Source organism: Excalfactoria chinensis, chromosome 31 (assembly GCF_039878825.1).
Source record: "Excalfactoria chinensis isolate bCotChi1 chromosome 31, bCotChi1.hap2, whole genome shotgun sequence".
NCBI classification, from domain to species: Eukaryota; Metazoa; Chordata; class Aves; order Galliformes; family Phasianidae; genus Excalfactoria; species Excalfactoria chinensis.
The window spans coordinates 635,000-651,822 of record NC_092855.1 but is presented as its reverse complement, the minus strand read 5'-3'; the positions used below and the strand labels follow the sequence as shown (position 1 = coordinate 651,822).

General features: G+C 52.9%; 2 protein-coding genes across 2 annotated transcripts; one reads left to right on the top strand and one right to left on the bottom strand.

Annotated features, from left to right (window-relative positions):
* Positions 1-446: 446 nt before the first annotated feature.
* HDGF (heparin binding growth factor) lies at positions 447-6,420 on the bottom strand. The gene is made up of 6 exons (XM_072358387.1): positions 6,031-6,420; positions 1,886-1,962; positions 1,594-1,732; positions 1,324-1,506; positions 1,049-1,254; positions 447-753 (listed from the first exon to the last, which is right to left on the bottom strand). The coding sequence occupies exons 1-6, from the start codon at positions 6,115-6,117 to the stop codon at positions 747-749; spliced, it is 699 nt and encodes a 232-aa protein (XP_072214488.1). The 5' UTR covers positions 6,118-6,420; the 3' UTR covers positions 447-746.
* A 962-nt stretch (positions 6,421-7,382) lies between these two features.
* Positions 7,383-16,398, top strand: PRCC (proline rich mitotic checkpoint control factor). Its single transcript, XM_072358480.1, has 7 exons — positions 7,383-8,037; positions 10,746-10,793; positions 11,185-11,781; positions 12,726-12,821; positions 13,701-13,844; positions 14,202-14,267; positions 14,709-16,398. The coding sequence occupies exons 1-7, from the start codon at positions 7,525-7,527 to the stop codon at positions 14,793-14,795; spliced, it is 1,551 nt and encodes a 516-aa protein (XP_072214581.1). The 5' UTR covers positions 7,383-7,524; the 3' UTR covers positions 14,796-16,398.
* Positions 16,399-16,823: the final 425 nt, after the last annotated feature.

Sequence of the window (16,823 nt, the reverse complement as noted above, 5' to 3'; positions counted from 1 at the left end):
TCACCTCCGTCTTCACTTATGTTACTTTCAGGCCTCTCCTTTTTGCCAACCAAGAACACAAAATAACCCAAAATGGGGCCTAACGTCCCAACTGTGTCTCATTTCACTTCTATCCTCACTTATGTTCCTTTCAGGCCTCTCCTTTTGCCAACCAAGAAGACAAAATAACCCAAAATGGGGCCTAACGTTCCAACTGTGTCTCATTTCACTTCTATCCTCACTTATGTTCCTTTCAGGCCTCCTTTTTGCCAACCAAGAACACAAAATAACCCAAAATGGGGCCTAACGTTCCAACTGTGTCTCATTTCACTTCTATCCTCACTTATGTTCCTTTCAGGCCTCCTTTTTGTCAACCAAGAACACAAAATATCCCCAAAACGAAGCCTATCAACGGGAACAGGAGCTGATAAACCTGAAAGGAAACACAGTCAGAAGCACTTTAAAAAGGCATTGAATCGCTTTTATTTCAAATCAACTGGATCAAGCCCCCTAGAAATCACTAATACAAAGCATGCGGCCCCTTCGACGGCAGGGCCAGGAAATGCGGGTCGGTTCACAGGGGTTCTCATTACTGGGTTTTTCTCTTCATTTCTTTCCTTGGTTTTTCTTTCGTCTCAATTTTTTTCTTGTTTTTGTTTGTTATTTCCAGAGCCTTGAACGTTGACGATGAGGGTGAGATGGGGTAACACACCCTTGGGAGCCCAGCAGGGAAGGGGCAATAGGAGATCAGCTCGCCGTTGAGATCACTACAGGCTGCAATAGCCAAGAAGAGATGCAGTGATGGATCCCATAGCACCAGGACCCCCAACCCTGCTGCCAGGGCTGCCCCCCAGTGCACACAGTGTGAGGAAGGGTATAGGGCTGGGCCCAAAGGATGGTCCCATAAGATATAGGGCTGATCCTGGAAGGATGCAGGGTTGGTCCAAGGGGTTACGGGGGTGGTCTCATGGGATATAGAGTTGGTCCCAAAGGGATGCAAGGATAGGCCTATAGGTTATAGGAGAGCCTGCATTCTGGGGATTGGGATCATCCCATTTACTGCCCTCACCTCTCCTTGTGATCTCTGACCTCCTCCGCCTTATCCTTGCCCTCCTGCTTGGCTTCGTTGGCGTCCGGCACGCTGGCAGCGTCGCTGTTCTTCTCCTTCTCCCCTTCAGCTGGGTTGGTTTTTGGCTCCTCCTTGGGGGCTTCTTCGTTCTCTATCTTCTTCTCTGCTTCTTGCCCCTCCATCTCCTTGGTGCGTTTGGGGGAGTCCTGGACAGGGAAAAGACAGGCTCAGCTCAGCCCCAGAACCCCCTGACCACATCCCCATCCTCTTCCTACCTCCAAAGCATCTTCTGCTTTCCTCTTGATCCCAGCTTTCTCATTCTTCTCCTTGGATTGCTCGTCGATCACTAGCTTCCCCTCCTCATCGCTGCTGCCCTCTGCGTTGCCCTTCTTCTCCCCGTCACCCTCTGGCTCCTGCTCTGGCTCAGCATCCTCAGGGCAGGTCTTCTTCTGGGTGGGCTGAGAGGGGACATGGGGGACTTAAGAAGGTGGGACAGGACACCCAGAGAGCAGGGCAGGAGTTGGCCACAGAGGGATGTTGCCCACCTGGTACCCGGAGGCTTTGACAGTTGGGTTGTGCTCAATCTCCCACAAACCTTCGCTGAACCCTTTCCTTTTGTTGGGTTTCCCAAACTTCTCCTTGCATTCTTCATAGGGGAAGAGGTCTTTGGGCCCCAGGAATGCCCTGCTCAGGGAGAAGCAATGAGTAACAGCAGCTGGGGATGGCCTCATTGTAATTGTGTCACCCCCCCCTGCCCAGAGATCCAGACCACAGAGAGTGGATCCCATCTATGACCCCATTGACCCCATTCCCCACATGCACTATGGCCCCACTCACGTTTCATGGGTCCCAAAGAAGAAGACTTGGTATTTGTTGGAGGAGGATTTTACTGCAGCTTCAGGCATCTCATCAATCTGTATGACATGGAGAAATGGGTCAGGGCTGGGAAGGGCACAATGATGGGACATCACCCACTGGTTAGAACGTGGGTGTATGGGCCACCGTGTGCCACCTCTTGGCCTTATTCCTCAGGAATTCACCCACCAACCAGCAGCACTAAGGGCAAAACCAGCAGGTAACACAAGAATTATGGCAGCCCTGGGCTGGATTGGCACCCCAGTGCACCTGGATCCACTAAGTGCAATGGCAGCCTGATGTGAAACTGCATCCCTGTGGCAGCACTGTGGGCACCCGAGGGGACGAGCGATGGCCATAAGCTCTTGTCTAGACTGGCTCAGACACATTTAGCTCAGCAAAATCGTGGCTGCACACAGGAGGAACAGCTCCAACCCAGCCCTTGTGGCAGCAGCCAAAACACCCCAGCTTGCCTGGAGCTCTATGAGCCCCCAACTCGGCCAGCAGCCAGCTCAGCCCAGCCGGCAGGTGCCAATTCACCAAGCGTGAATATTCCCAGCACACACCACGCAGGAGCACAGAGCAAAGTGGCTCTGGCAGCTTTTTATAGAGTCTAAAAATAACCCCAGCTTGAGCCAGCACGAGTGCAGCCATAAATTCCCAAGGAAGCCTCAAAGGGAGGTGGAAGGAGAGAAGGAGGGTGAGGGTCTCGAAGTGGAGAAGGACAGCAAGGTGAGATCGCTAGCTCCAGTGTTGCACCCTGCTGCCAGCGTGCTGCTGACTCATGGCACGACCTTTGCCAAACATCAGTGCTGAGCCTCAGTTTCCCCACGTGCCATGCTGCTACTGGGGCTCCCATAGAGGCTGCCACTGAAGGTTTTTTGTTCCCTTCCTCCTGGCACAATAGTGTTGGCACAGCCCTGGGTTGGAGGTGCCCAGGAAGGGATGGGATATCTCCATCCAGCACCCCAAGCCCCAAGGACACATCCCATGTGCGAGAGGCCTCTAAGGGTCCCGTTACACCTAGCTCCATTTTACAAACACAGCAGAGGAACTGGGGCAGGGGATGGAGTGAGCAGCTCCTGATGGTGCAGAGCTTGGCCTCACACCATGGTGCTGGACCCCCACCCACAACACTAATGGGACAGAGGTAGAAAATCTGATTCAGAGGGCAGCTGGCCAGCCTGCCCAGCCCCATAATGCAGGTCGTTCAGCCATATTTCCACAGGTCTCTCCTCAAATGTGGCACCAAAGGCCCCATCAGCCCCAAGGGGAGCAGGTCCAGGTGAGGACACACTATTCCCCACTCCTATGGGAATATCCTGGCTGTGTGGCACAGCTTAATGGCTTCAACTTTTCCCATTCAAAAGGGCCCTTCAGAAGTTTATTTCACCCTGCTGAGAATAACGTGGTGTAGATACAGCACTGACATGGCCACAGTGCCTTGCAAGTGGGCCCACATACTTTTAAAACCCCCATCCCTGAGGAAAGGCTGTGCATGTGGTGCTGCACATGGTGGCTCAGTACCCAGTGTTTGCTCTGTGGGACATCCCCCATCAGGGACAGGGATCCTATTGTCCCAGAGATGCACAGTGTCACATCCCTGTATCAGGATCTTGGCCAAGCTCATGGCTGGGCAAAGCAGCACAATGCAGCCTATGGCAGGGACCCCATGGGCTTCTGGTAACTGTGTGGGTCACCAGAAAGGGTGCGGACTTACATTGTGGGTGGGACCCAACGGGTGGCAGCCTCTTATCTGCCTTTTTTCACCCAACCCTCCCAAAACATCTCGACTCGCAGCAGCGGGTGGGGAAGAAGCAGGGACAGGAAGATAAGGGGATGTGAGTTGAGATAGCCAGACTGGGCGCCAACAGCAAAGGCGGGTGCTGGGGCTGTTGGAAAACCCTTCACCATTTGGAGCCTACACGGTGCTTGGCCGTAGCACCAATGTCTGTTTGTCCATCCCAGTCCTCAGTGGGCCAGGATGGGGTTCTATGGTGTCACCAGCCTGTTCTTTGCACATAGACCCAAGGGGGGGCCCAAAACAAGGGGGTGGGATGGGAGGGACAGCTCTGTAGAACAGTTGGGGCAGGACAAGCACGTACCCTGCACGGACTCTGCACTCGACCTTGGCACCTGGACTTTGCAACCAGTGCCCAGAGCCTGGGACAACACATGCAGAGACCCAGCAGTCACTGGTTTCTGCCTCAGTTTCCCCAGTGATGGAAACAGGATTGTGACTAAGGTGGGGAAAGGGAGATTAACCAGTCAAGCCCATAGGGAGGTAGTTCTCATGCATCCCATGTCCTAAGGGACACTGCTGCAGCTCAATGGCATAAAGCCAGGCACAGCCCCACAGGTTTCCCTTGTCCCCCCTGGGGAAGCCCCAGCTCCTGCTGCCAGCACAACCAAACACACAGAGCCCCCATCAATACCCAGTGATGGGAGCAGGGCCCTGGGGCTGCATCTGAACCAAGCAATAATGGCCTATGAGCAAGAAAGGTGCTGGGAAGGACCCTGTAGGGACAGCATAAGGACGGCCACTATTTGTCCTCACCATCTCCCAGCTGTTGTGCCTCAGTTTCCCCTCCAAACGCAGCCTCTTCATAGAGGCCCACACTAAGAGCTTCCTATGGAACACGTTCGGTGCTTGCAGCACTTCTATTTCAGGGGGCAGCCTGCAAAGCATGCACCAGGAAAACTGCCCCCAGCACCTCTTCCCTTCTCCAGGGAGGGGAAGGAGCTGCCACCTCCCGGCCACACCTGCATCATATTCCGGGAGCAGGAAAACAAAAAACCCCAGTGAGTGGCTGGAAGGGACGGGAGGGTCCCCATTAGTCACGGCTCTGCCCATGCCACCAGGGCAAGTGATGGGGTAAGGGAGGGTAGGTGGTTTAGTCCCACAACAGGGTCGGTGTGGGCCCAAGGGCTGCGTCCCTGCAGGACCAGGTTGAGCACAGCTATGGAGGCTGAAACCCAAGCGACCGCCCCGGGCCTGTGCTAATTTGGGCTGCAGGAGTCCAGCCTGATGTGAGGCCCATAGAAAGGCCTTGGCTTGGTGGTGTGCACTCCAGGCCCTGTGTGGTGTCCTCATAGACCCCCATAGTCTCCTCCCCACCCCCCCCATAGACAGACAAGGCCCCTGCAGGCTGCCCCTCCTCCCCATGGCCGCTTTGGCTGCGTGCTGCCAGGCCGCTGCCCGACCGAGTGCCTCTCCCTGCAGCTTGGCCAATAAAACCACCATAAACCGACCCAAAGTTGGCTGGGGAGAAGGGGGGGGGACACCCACGCCGTTTCGAGCCCCACAACAAGGAACCACGGCCTAGAGATGGGGGGGGTGTGGGAGGACAGCAAGGAAGCTGTGCTGGGGGTTGAATTCAGGCCTGAAGGGAGGAATGGAGGAGGAAGGCTATGGGGTGGGCTCCTCTCGGTGCTGCCTCCCCCAAATAAAGGGGCAGAGTATATGGGGGGGGGGGGGGAGGCAACATGCAAGGCAGTGAAACTTGCCCCCCCCCCCCCTACCCCCTCCTCTAAAAGGCCCCGGGGTCACGCAACGTGGTGGGGGGGGGGGAAGAGGGCCACGTGGAGAACCTCAGCGCACACCTGAGGCCATGGGGGGGGTTTGTGGTGGTGGGGGGTGGGGGTTGGGGGGGTGTCTGTACCCGAGGGGAATGGGGGGATGAAACAGAAGGTGATGGAACGGGGGGGCAGAATGGAATCAAGGGGGCAGAATGGAATCAAGGGGGTAGAATGGAATCAAGGGGGTAGAATGGAATCAAGGGGGTAGAATGGAATCAAGGGGGTAGAATGGAATCAGGGGGGTAGAATGGAATCAGGGGGGTAGAATGGAATCAAGGGGGCAGAATGGAATCAAGGGGCAGAATGGAAGGGGAGGGAGGTTCGAATGGAACGAAACAGGGTCAGGCAAAATGGAAGAGAGGGGGGGAGGCTTTGGGGAGGGGGGGGGGGGGGGAAAGGAAATCAAAAGGACAAAAACCTCAACAAAAGGAATAAAATAGAATGAAATCAAATACTAAAAGAACGCAATGACCCCCCCCCCACACACACACACACACACACACAACCATCACCCCCCCACCTCCTCCCCCTTCCCCGCCCCCGCTTACCCGGGCGGGCCAGTGGGGGTAGCCCTTCATCTTAGCGAAGACGAGGTCCCCGCACTTGTACTCCTTCTGCCGGTGGGAGCGGGACATGATGGCTGAGGGGGGGGGGGGGGAAAGGGGGGGGGTCCCGGCGTGAAGTTTAGGAGCGAGAGGAAAGAAAAACACACACAAAAAATAAAGGGGGGGGGGGGGGGTGTTTAGAGAGAGAGAAAGAAGGAGGGAGACAGAGCAGCGTGCAGAGGGAGGTACGGGCGGCCCCCACCGCAGCTCGGTGCTGGGGGGGGGGCGGGGGTGGCCCCGGCCCGATGTGGGAGCGGCTCGGTGTACGGCGGCCCCGGCCCCGTGCGGTTGTTTGGGTTTGAATTCAATCGCGCCCTTCCCCCCCCACCCCCGCACCCCCCCCAATTCCTCCCCCCTTTCCACCCCCCCCTCCCCCCCCGCAGCAGCGCGGTGGATCAGCTCGGCGCTCGGCCTAGTGAGCGCGGTTGGGAGCTGCGCATGCGCCGTGGTGAGGCTCTACCACTTGTGGCCTAACGCGGGGGGGGAAGGCTTGGAGTGGGAATAGATACTGTAGATAGGAACACAATGAAAACGTTTCCAAATGTATTCCCGTGTCTCTAAGCCGCCCTGTTGGTGGGTATACAGCGGGTTGGCACTGCGGCCAGCCAAGACAGCGCCATAGAACTGAATGGGATAACAAGGACGGGTCCTGGCCGCCATAGTTACCCACAGGCCGCAGTGAGCCCTGCAGGCCGCACGCGGTGCATGCTGGGAGCCGCAGTCCCGCTCGGCGCTGCGTTACGCGCCCTGGCAGGCCGCTGGCGCGGGGCATGCTGGGAGCTGTAGGCCGGGCTTTGAGCACGCGGTGCTGCCACCATTTGCTGGAGCTTTATGGCCGTACAGAACCACTCAGGGCTCGTTGAAGCGGCAGCGTGGAGCGATCTGGCGGCCAGCTTCCCTCCACAGCGCCCTTCCCGCACCTCCCAACCCCATGGCGGCCTCCTTCGCTGCCGCGAATGCTTTGGGGCCTATCCCCGCCGCCATGTCAGCGTCCTTCCCTCCGCCGCGCGGCGTCTCGCAGTGCATGCCGGGAGCGGTGGTCCCCGCGGGCCGCTGGCGGACTCCATTACCCGTGAGGCCTTGCGGCGGGGGCGCGCTGGGAGGCGGGCGGCGGGCGGCGCGCAGGGGCTGCCGGGACTTGTAGTTCGGCGGCCCCGTCGCAGCGGCTGAGGGAGGGGGAGCGCGGCCGGCGGCCATTATCTGGGAGCGCGGCGGCAGACGCGGAGTCGCTCTCCCGGCTCTCCCAGCCGCTTCCCGAGTCCCCATTGCCGCCTCCTTCGGCCGAGCTGAGGCTGCCATGGCGGCGTAGCCTCGACCCATTCCTTCCGCTCCTCCCGTTGAAAGCGCGGCGGCGGCGCGGCCTGGCCCACAGAGCGCGGATCCTCGGCCTCGCGTAGCGGCTGCCGCCCGCCCAGCGTTGCCCTGCGCGGGTGGGCCATGTCCCTGGTGGCCTACGCCAGCAGCGAGGAGGACAGCGAGGCGGAGGAGGCCGCGGACGAGGAGCTGGAAGCCCCCGGCACGCCGCCTCATGACCCCCCCGCCCCCCAACCCCCGGCCCGGGGGGGTCTTTTCGCCTCCCTTCCTCCCCCCAAAGCCTCCGCGCTGTCCTTGCCGCCTCCCCAGGGCAGCGGCTTCCCCCTATTGCCTCCCCCGTCCTTCCTCATGGGCCCACCGCCCGCTGCGAGGGGCTTCGGCCCCCCACCGCCCGCCCCCAGCCCGCCCCCCGGCCCTCCTGAGCCATCCGCCGGCAGCGGGGAGCAGCCCCGGCCCGGGGGGCTCCTCCTGCCGCCCCCACGGAACGCTGCCAGCGTTGCTTCGGCCCCCGGCCCATCCCCGCCCGCTTCGGGCCCCGCCGCTCTGCCCAGCACTGGAGGGCACCTGAGCCTCCCTAAGCCAAAGAAGAGAACGGAGCCGGTGAAGATTGTAGCCCCCGAGCTTCACCAGGGAAATGTGAGTATGGGATGAGATCCGCCGGGGGGAGGGTGCGGGGTGTCAGCGCTGGAGCTCTGCTTTGTGCTCTCCAGGCATCATTAGGTTATGAAGTATGATGCTGTGTGCCTTGCGGGGCAGCTGGGTACCACAGCCTGCCTGGTGCCATGGTTGTGGCATCTGGAGAGATCTGTTCAGGCTGCCAGGCCTGTTCCTAAAGCGCTTTGCGGAATTAAACTGAGATAAAAAACCATGTTTATAACTTTAGCGCACCTGAATCCAGATGATCTGCACCCTTATTTACTGCTGAAGTCGGTGCGTTGTTTTGGAGCTGGCGTGGCATTCTTAGGGGCATCTCAAACAAGCACCTTCGTTTCTCTTCATTCTCTCCTTTTGTTTCCTTTGACATCAATAGATTTCCCTGACAGTGTATTGGTTGGTTGCCTGAAGGCTTCAGGTGTCCACCAGACCTATAGGAATTCACTTCCATCTCAACTTTATTAGCTGATGCTTGCCCAATGCATTACGTGGTTCCTCAGCACCAATGCAGGTGCCTGGCCATAGCCAAATCTGAACTATCTGAAGGGAGATATGGGCCCTCATCCCTGTTTTTGTCTCCTTGTGGACAGCTACAGCACTGGAGGTCAATCTGAAACCCATTGGTGACACTGAGACCTTCCTGTCAAAGGAAATGAGTCTTTTTCTTGGGAGGATTATGAAAGTGCTGGGGTTCAGGGAGATCTGCTGTCTGTCCCACACTGAGTGTTGTGATGCTATGCATGCTCCAGGGAGCTGCACTGTGAAGTTCGGGTCATTTCCATGGGGACAAGCAGCTTGGGGGAAAGGTTTCATAGTTATGGATTTATCAACAGTGCCAATGAATAGAGGTCTGCCAGCATCAAGGCCCACGGGAGCTGAGATGAAGTCAGCATATCTCGCTCTGCTGGAGCAGCAGCCTGCAGGGAAGGAAGGGTGAGAAGGACACCATCTGCCCCCAGACCAACAGCCAGCCTCCTTTGGCAAATCCAAAGCTCCTGAGCAGCTCCTGAAATGCAAAGAGGTGTAGCAGCTAAATGTGGCTGAGCAGCAGAGCGTGCTTCTTGTTGGCAGACAACAGAATGATGTGCTGCTTGCTGTGAGATGCAGGTCCAGGTCCGTTTGATCTGAGCCTCCCAGCAGGGTGAGTTTGCTTTTTGCAGGGGACAGGAGAAAACACACACAGTGACTTAATGTGAAGAAGGCCCTGTGGCCTTTCTGCTACCCATCTCTGATCTCTTGCCTGATCTTAAATGCTTTGTACTCTCCGCATGTGCCAAGGGGATGTATGGGATCCCCAGGAGGGAATGTATGGGCAAGCAGAGTAGGTACAAACCATCCCCTGATACCCGCTTTTTGCTTACTCATTTCTTTGCAGCACCTTCATCATGCAAATATTCAGGCCCTTAGCATCCACACCGGTCTAACAATTGCAGAAATAAAAAGAGATTTTTATTCTTTTTCTTCCCTTATCCTCCCCCCACCCTCTGTGTTCAGCAAATTGGCTTTGAACGCAAGTGCTGCAGGTTGTCAGGATGCTGAGTGCACGCTGCTAGTCCCTGAGACAGAGCTGGTCCTGGTGCTTCCTTGAAGCCCCTCTGCATGAGGCAGAATCCCTATTTCATCCTTTTCTCTTTACAATCCCTTCTGTCCCTTTCATTTCCACCTGTGGAGTTGCTCCTGGACATTCTCCTCTCTCCTAAACACAGCGGTCTGATTATATTCCAACTCTGACTTGCATTTATTTACGTGTGTTCTTTTTCTTTGTCCTGTTTTATAATTTAGATGGTAAACTGGCCTCATTTCCTGTAATCTATTTAAAGTGTTCTGCAAAGCACTAAAATGATAAAGATATCAGGGGCCTTTTCTGATGGCAGAGATGACCAGACCTCAAGTTTTTTAATGGATATTTAACAACTCCAAAGTTATTGTGAACAATTCCCTATTAATCTCCACAGTGAATTTTTTACACCCTTTTGCTTTGTGTGGGTTTTTTGTGCTTCGCCTCTGTTAATGTGATGCTGTCTGTCTCTTTGAAAGGGATTGCTGACCTTTTGCTGGGTGGTTTTGTGTTCTTTGCCTCCTGTGACTTCATTGAGAGCCAGCAGCTCGGATGCTTTAAGTGCTCATTTCTGGCAGGAGCCAAATATGTGGAGTATCTCTGCCCACCCACTTTGCTTTAGAGCAACATTAAAAAGCCACCTTGAAAACAGGGAGTTTTGGATGAGCGAACCCTTTCTTGTCCCATAAGTTGGATTAATGAACTCAAGCTGGAGATCATTCTTTGATTGCGGATGTATTGCTGTGATGAGATTATAAGAGGTAATGCTGACTTGTTTGCAAAGCTTCAGTTTTTACAGTGGAATGCAGCTTATTTTCTGCCTCTGTTCAAACCACGGCAGGCGCAGCTGCTGCTCAACACAGTGGCAGGTACTGCAGCCCTGCTTGCTCAGTGATGTCCCATATCTCTCCTATCTCTTCTTGTCCTGACACTGATGCATCAGCAAGGCTGTGAAAGAGCCTGACCACAGCCCACTGTTGCTTTTCACTGTGGCTCTTGGCAGGCTAAACTCAGCCCTGCAGCACTGTGAACCTCTGCTGCTTCAAACAGAAAATGACCAAGTTGCCAAGTGGGGGTGGTTGTTGTTTTTTTACTATCTCAAGTTGTGCTAAGCTCTGTTTTTCTTTCTCAGTCAGATTCAGAGGAAGATGAACCAGCAACAAAGAAAAATACTCTTCAGGTGAGTATCTGGTATATTAGATTGAATGAGTTGCACAGGAAATCAGCATGTGATGTAGAGTTTCTGCTATTGTAAACCTGTTTAGCACAGAGCTTTCAGAGTATATGGGGTGTCAGTTTTGGGGAGAAATCTCTGGAAAAGAATATGTATTAGTGTGAGAAATGGATGGGTATTTGCAAGCACCAGTTTTCCTTTAAAATCTCACCAGCCTTTCGTGCAAGAAGGCCCTTCATCGTGTTGGAAGTGGTGAGCAATTGTGCTGAGCAATGGGGAAACCCATTAGTACTGTTAGAATTGGAGGAGATAACTGGCAGGGAGTCAGGGGAAACTAAATGGTCTTGCTCATTTCTCTTATTTCTGTGAACCGTTTGCCCTGCATGAAACTCACCAGGGACGCGGCGAGGGCTCTGGCTTGTCTGCTTTGCTTCCTCAACCCAAAAACTTGACGGTGAAAGAGACCAATCGGTTACTTTTACCCTACGCTTTCTCGAGGAAAGCAGCTGACAACGCCTCCGAGTCAAAGCCAGCCAAGGCACCGACCTCATCCTCCAAAACAAAACCTCCATCTAAGCCGGCCGTAGCCACAACTCCTTCTCCCTCTGCTATCAAAGCTGCTGCGAAGAGCGCTGCCCTCCAGGTAACCAAGCAGATTACACAAGAGGAGGATGACAGCGACGAAGAGGTTGAGCCAGAGAACTACTTCTCCTTGTCCGACAGGAGCGAGCCCAGTGTTGTTGCTGCTGAGGCCTTCATGTATTCAGCCCCGGCGGTGCTGGAGGAGCCACCACCTGGAACGGAGCCGGAGCCGCAGTTCCAAGATGCTGCTGCTAATGCCCCTCTGGAGTTCAAGACTGGTGTGGGTTCCAGCACTGCTCAGCACAGCTGGGTGCCCAAATCCGGAGAAGACTATGACAGTCAGACACAGACATTGACTTATGGCCAATTCCCTGCTTATGGCGATGCCAGCGGGACTGATGCGTATTACCAGGTGTGTCTGGAACGTGGGGGGGGCTTTGCATTGGTTAGTGAAGCAGGTTGTGGGTTGTGGAAATCCAACCTGAGCTCTCTGGAATGAGGAGCAGAAGAGGCACCTCTTCTATGAAGAAAGGTTGAGGGTGAGACTTGTTTAGCTTGGAGAAGAGAAAGCTGTGGGGAGAGACCTCATTGTGGCCTTCCAATACTTGAAGGGAGGAATGGCTGGTTTACCAGGGTGGATAGTGATAGGACAAGAGGGAATGGTTTTAAACTGAGACAAGGGAGGTATAGATTAGATATTAAGAGGAAGTTTTTCACCCAGAGGGTGGTGACACACTGGAAACAGGTTGCCCAAGGGGGTTGTGGATGCCCTGTCCCTGGAGGTATTCAAGGCCAGGCTGGATGTAGCTCTGGACAGCCTGGTCTGGTGGTTGGTGACCCTGCATATAGCAGGAAGGTTGAAACCAGATGATCTTTGAGGTCCTTTTCAACCCAGGCCATTCTATGATTCATTCTGTGATAATACAACCAGGTTCTTCTGGCATGAGAGCCATAGAAGCTCTTTGTGGGATAAATGTTTAATGGCTGCACTCATTGTAAAATGCCCTGACAGAACTGCCCCTGATCTTGTCAGGGTGCAGAACCAGAGAGTGCCAGAGCTGGTGGTATATGAAGCCAGGCTGTTCGCAGCAATTCAACAGAGCTGAGTTGCTATTGGGAAAAAATGCCCTGTACTCTTCAGTAGTGCCAGGGTAATGAGGTGTAATTAATGACTGTTTCCATCAGCCTTGTGAGGAGGTGCGTGTGTAATGCCCTGCGCTTCTCATAGTCCTGGCTGAGAGAACCTCTCAGGATGAGGTACAGGATTCAGATTCATCTCTTGGCCTCTGTGTATGTTTTCCCTGGGATCCATCTTACTTTACTGCAGTGACGAACTGGTTTTCCTTTTGCTCACAGGATTACTACAGCAGTGGGTACTACCAGGAGATGGAACCAGCGCAGGCACCGCCGCAGGAGATGAGCACCGACTCCTCCTTCCTAGACGATGAAGCGGTTGGCACTTATACTATCTATCCTACTATGGAGTTTGCATTTAAGCTCTGCTAGAACATAGGACCTGCTTGGCAGCCTCGGTCCTGACCCTCCAGCATGACCCATGCTCCATGCCAAGTTGGACCAGATTGTTGTTCCGTGGGGTCTAGTGCTGTGCTGTGGAGACATGCAGTGTCCTTCCAGCAATATGTTGGGCTACTGCTCCTGATGGATTTGCTTGCTGTATAAGTAGGTGATGCTTGTTATTCCCACCTAGCCCAATCTTGTTTTGTTAGGAGTGTGTAGGGCAGGCAAGGTACCTCGGTAGGACATTCATATACTTTCTTGGTACCTCCTCTAGCACAGCAGTGGACTTCCCACGTTGTTGAAATGCTCAAGAGCTGTAGCTCAATAATCTGTTTAAATAGAAGCAAAACCACCTCTCACTGTTGATCTAAACTGTAAAATGCCAGTCTTGTCAGCTGAACCAGTAAGGGCTGCAGAAGATGGCTCATCTGGTGCTGACTTCCTTTGAGGAACTTCTGCTTTTGAGATCTCATTTATGGAAGATGGATATGTTAGCAGCTGAATTTGAGGTGCTTTCCTAACACTTAAAATGAGGAGGCTGAGAGTCTTCTCATGAACAAGAGATTAAATGTTGTTTTTCCCTCTGTGTAGGGAAAAAGGTTATAATCTTAATGTTAGGGTACTCTGATCTATAGCAAAGCAGAACTATACTAAAGAAAATATTCCTCATTGGAAGGATGTATGTTAGTGTGGCCTGGCCCATGCTAGGGGAGCAAAGTGGGGGGGGGGTCATCTTCCAGCTACCTTTATTTGTTTCAGGTTGTTGGTGTGTGCTGTTGGTGTAACTCCAGTCATTTCTGTCCTTCTTTTCAGTTCAAACGGCTGCAAGGCAAGCGAAATCGGGGGAGAGAAGAAATCAATTTTGTGGATATCAAGGGTGACGATCAACTGAGTGGAGCCCAGCAGTGGTTGACCAAATCCTTAACAGAGGAGAAAACCATGAAATCATTCAGCAAGGTACGGGCAGGATACAAGGAGTGCTAACTGGGGTTTTGGAGACCTCTGTTCAGTTCCTGTTTCAGCCACAGCTGGAGCTGTTCTAGGGGCACTGCAGTCACTGCTGTAGGGGGAACAGGGACCCTTGTCTTCTGTGTTGTAAAAGTAATTATACATAAGAGAATAGCAGGGCTTCTCACAACACAGTGCGGGTGGTAAAGACCAGCCAGGAACTGCTTCAGCCTGAGGAAATCTGCCCACAACCTTAATGTGAAACAAATGCTCCTTGAGCTGGCTTTGTGCAGGCTCTTGTCTTGTTTATGCTGTCTGGGTCAGCATCTTTCTGTCTTTAACAGTTTATCTGATGTCGTTTTCTAGAAAAAAGGAGATCAGCCCACAGGACAGCAAAGGAGGAAACACCAGATCACATATCTGATCCATCAGGTGAGTGCTCTCCTTGTAGCATGGAAACCAACACAGATAGAATTGAGGGGACCTCATGGCATCGCCCCTTTGGCTCAGGATTCAGAGCTCCCAGCTTGGTTTTTGCTCTGCTTCACCCTACCCCTTGCAGCCAGCTCCAGTGCATGTGTGCTTACGTTTGGTTATGAGGCTCACTGCCTCCTGTCTAATTCCGCGTGGCTGCAGTGTGGTTGGTAAGCATCTGCTGAGAGCGACCCACAAAAGAAGCTGTGTTTCAGCATAAATGAAATGCCTGTGCATCCCAATTAATTCAGGCCTCTGTCAAGATAATTGTGCTAGCTCCTGTAACGAGCCTTCTAGCTGAAGCACGCTGTAATCCCCGTCAGCAGGGGCAGAGGAGGGTAAAATACTGCTGACTCAGTTGAGCAGCAGCTCTGATGCTAATCTTCTCAATTTCTGCAGGCGAAGGAAAGAGAACTGGAACTGAAAAACACATGGTCTGAAAACAAGCTCAGTCGACGTCAGACTCAAGCCAAATATGGATTCTAACACCTCCGTCCCATGTTTTGGATCTTGTCCCAGGTGACTTACTGTGTCAGACCTCTCCTGGCCCTCAGAGACCTGCTGGGCTGGCGTTGAGTGCTGTCTGCTCGGTGGGTGGGAGGATATTGCACTCCCCTATCAGGAAAAAGGGTTCCTGTGAACCGTTCCTGAAACTCCACCTGTAATCGTTCCCCCCTCCTTAAGAAACAATAATGTGGAAGGTTCAAATCAGGTCTGTTCTGTACAGCCAGCAACAGTCCCAGGGCAGCTGCAGGAGCTGTGCCTGGTGTAAGGCTTGGAGCTGCTGTCCTGTAGGTGCAGGGCTGTGTGTCTGAAGCAGCCTCGTCACTGGAACCTGAGGCAGAGTCTCAATAAACTACCATGTCCCACTTTGCTCCTTCCTCGGACTCACTGTACATCAAGAGTGTCATTTTTCCATTCAAAAAGACACTTTCAAGAGCGATCCCGTTTGTTGTGATTTCTTTCAGTTGTTGTTTTCAATGAGACATGGTCATGGCTGTTTGATTTTGGCTGGGTAAATCCCGTGCTCCTCTCACACCAACGATGGATTTTTATGTTGATTTTTTGCTTGTGTGCATGTGGCCAAGTAATTGTTTTTGCTCTTGGCTACACCAGCCTGTCCCATCTCAAACCATGATAAGGGGAAGCTCGTTGTGTTTTTATGTCTCAAAGGAGAAGCAGAGGGACAGAGCTTGGAACAGAAGTGAAAACACTGCAGTGTTGAGTGCAGAAAGCAATGAGGACCTCTGCCAGCACAAAGCTGCTGCTGAGAGAGAACCTTTGGGTATACCTGATGGTTGTGTGTACATTGCTCACCCTTTTTCCTTTCTTCCTCCTCTCTCTGACCGACAGTGCTGTAACAATCTGATCTCTGTGCTTATTGAACTGAGTATCCCAGTTTCCTGGGAGCAGGTGCAGTGAAAGCTGCCTACTGTACATTCATTTTATTTTTCTCAGCTTTTTAGCTTGTTTGTATGAATTCTTTTTGTTTCCTATAAAGGCATCACATCTGTTTTAAGTGTTAACATTACCCTCTGGGCTGGGAAGAGGGAGACAGTTTCCAGCCTTAACTCCCTTGAAAATTACATTGATTTCAAGTATTAGGTCTAGGTGGTGTAACAGCAAATCATGTGCAACCTCACCAACCCGACCCGTGCGTCTTTAGCCAAATCTCTATGGCCTCTCTTAGCTCATTGTTCACCTCTATGCGATGCTGAAGGGAGCGGGGTCTGGTTCTTTCAACTCACATTCCCGACACTAAGGGTTGTATTTGTTGTAACTGCAGCTAAAACAGCTAATAGTGGTTACTCCATTTAGTTAAGACTCCGTGAGGTTGTTTTTCTCCCATTGCCTGTTAAATAAGGAGCCGAGAAAACAAACCCCAATGAATGAATTTGTTTCTTAGAATGTTTAAAAGAGGAAATGTAACTTCTAGTTTAGTTTCCTGAATGTTTTAGTACTTTGCAGAGCCAAGTTTGAGTATCCGAATGACCAAAATAAAGTTACTGTTGAGTAATTTATTCATATCTTATATGTACAGTGAAATCCTCTGAGATTTGATAAAGGAATAAACTTTTAAATGAACCGAATCCCAGCTGTTTGCAGCGTGAGGTGCAAGGTGAGGATCATGGGTTGGGTTCTATGCTGCTGGTTGGGTTCATTGCCCTTCTGCTGTGTGTCCAGTGAGGGTCAGGTGTCCTGAATGTGGGGTGGTAGCACTTGGAAGGCTTCTCCCCACTGCAGCTTTGTGGCTCTCAGCTCTTCTGGCTTCTTCTTACCAGTTCCTTCCAGGGACTGAATGCAGCTTTCGAATCCTCGTGTTTTATTTTTGCCTTTTCAATATGTAATTGCTCATTTTTAACACTAGAGGGGACTTAGGAGGATGGCAATCACTGCTGACTTTTGCTCTGCTTTTAGCCATTTATGAGCAACAACATGAAGGCTTGTGAAAAACGGAAGTGATTTTCTTCGAGGTAGAAGCACAAACCTCTGTTCTCCTTTTCAGTCCTCCTT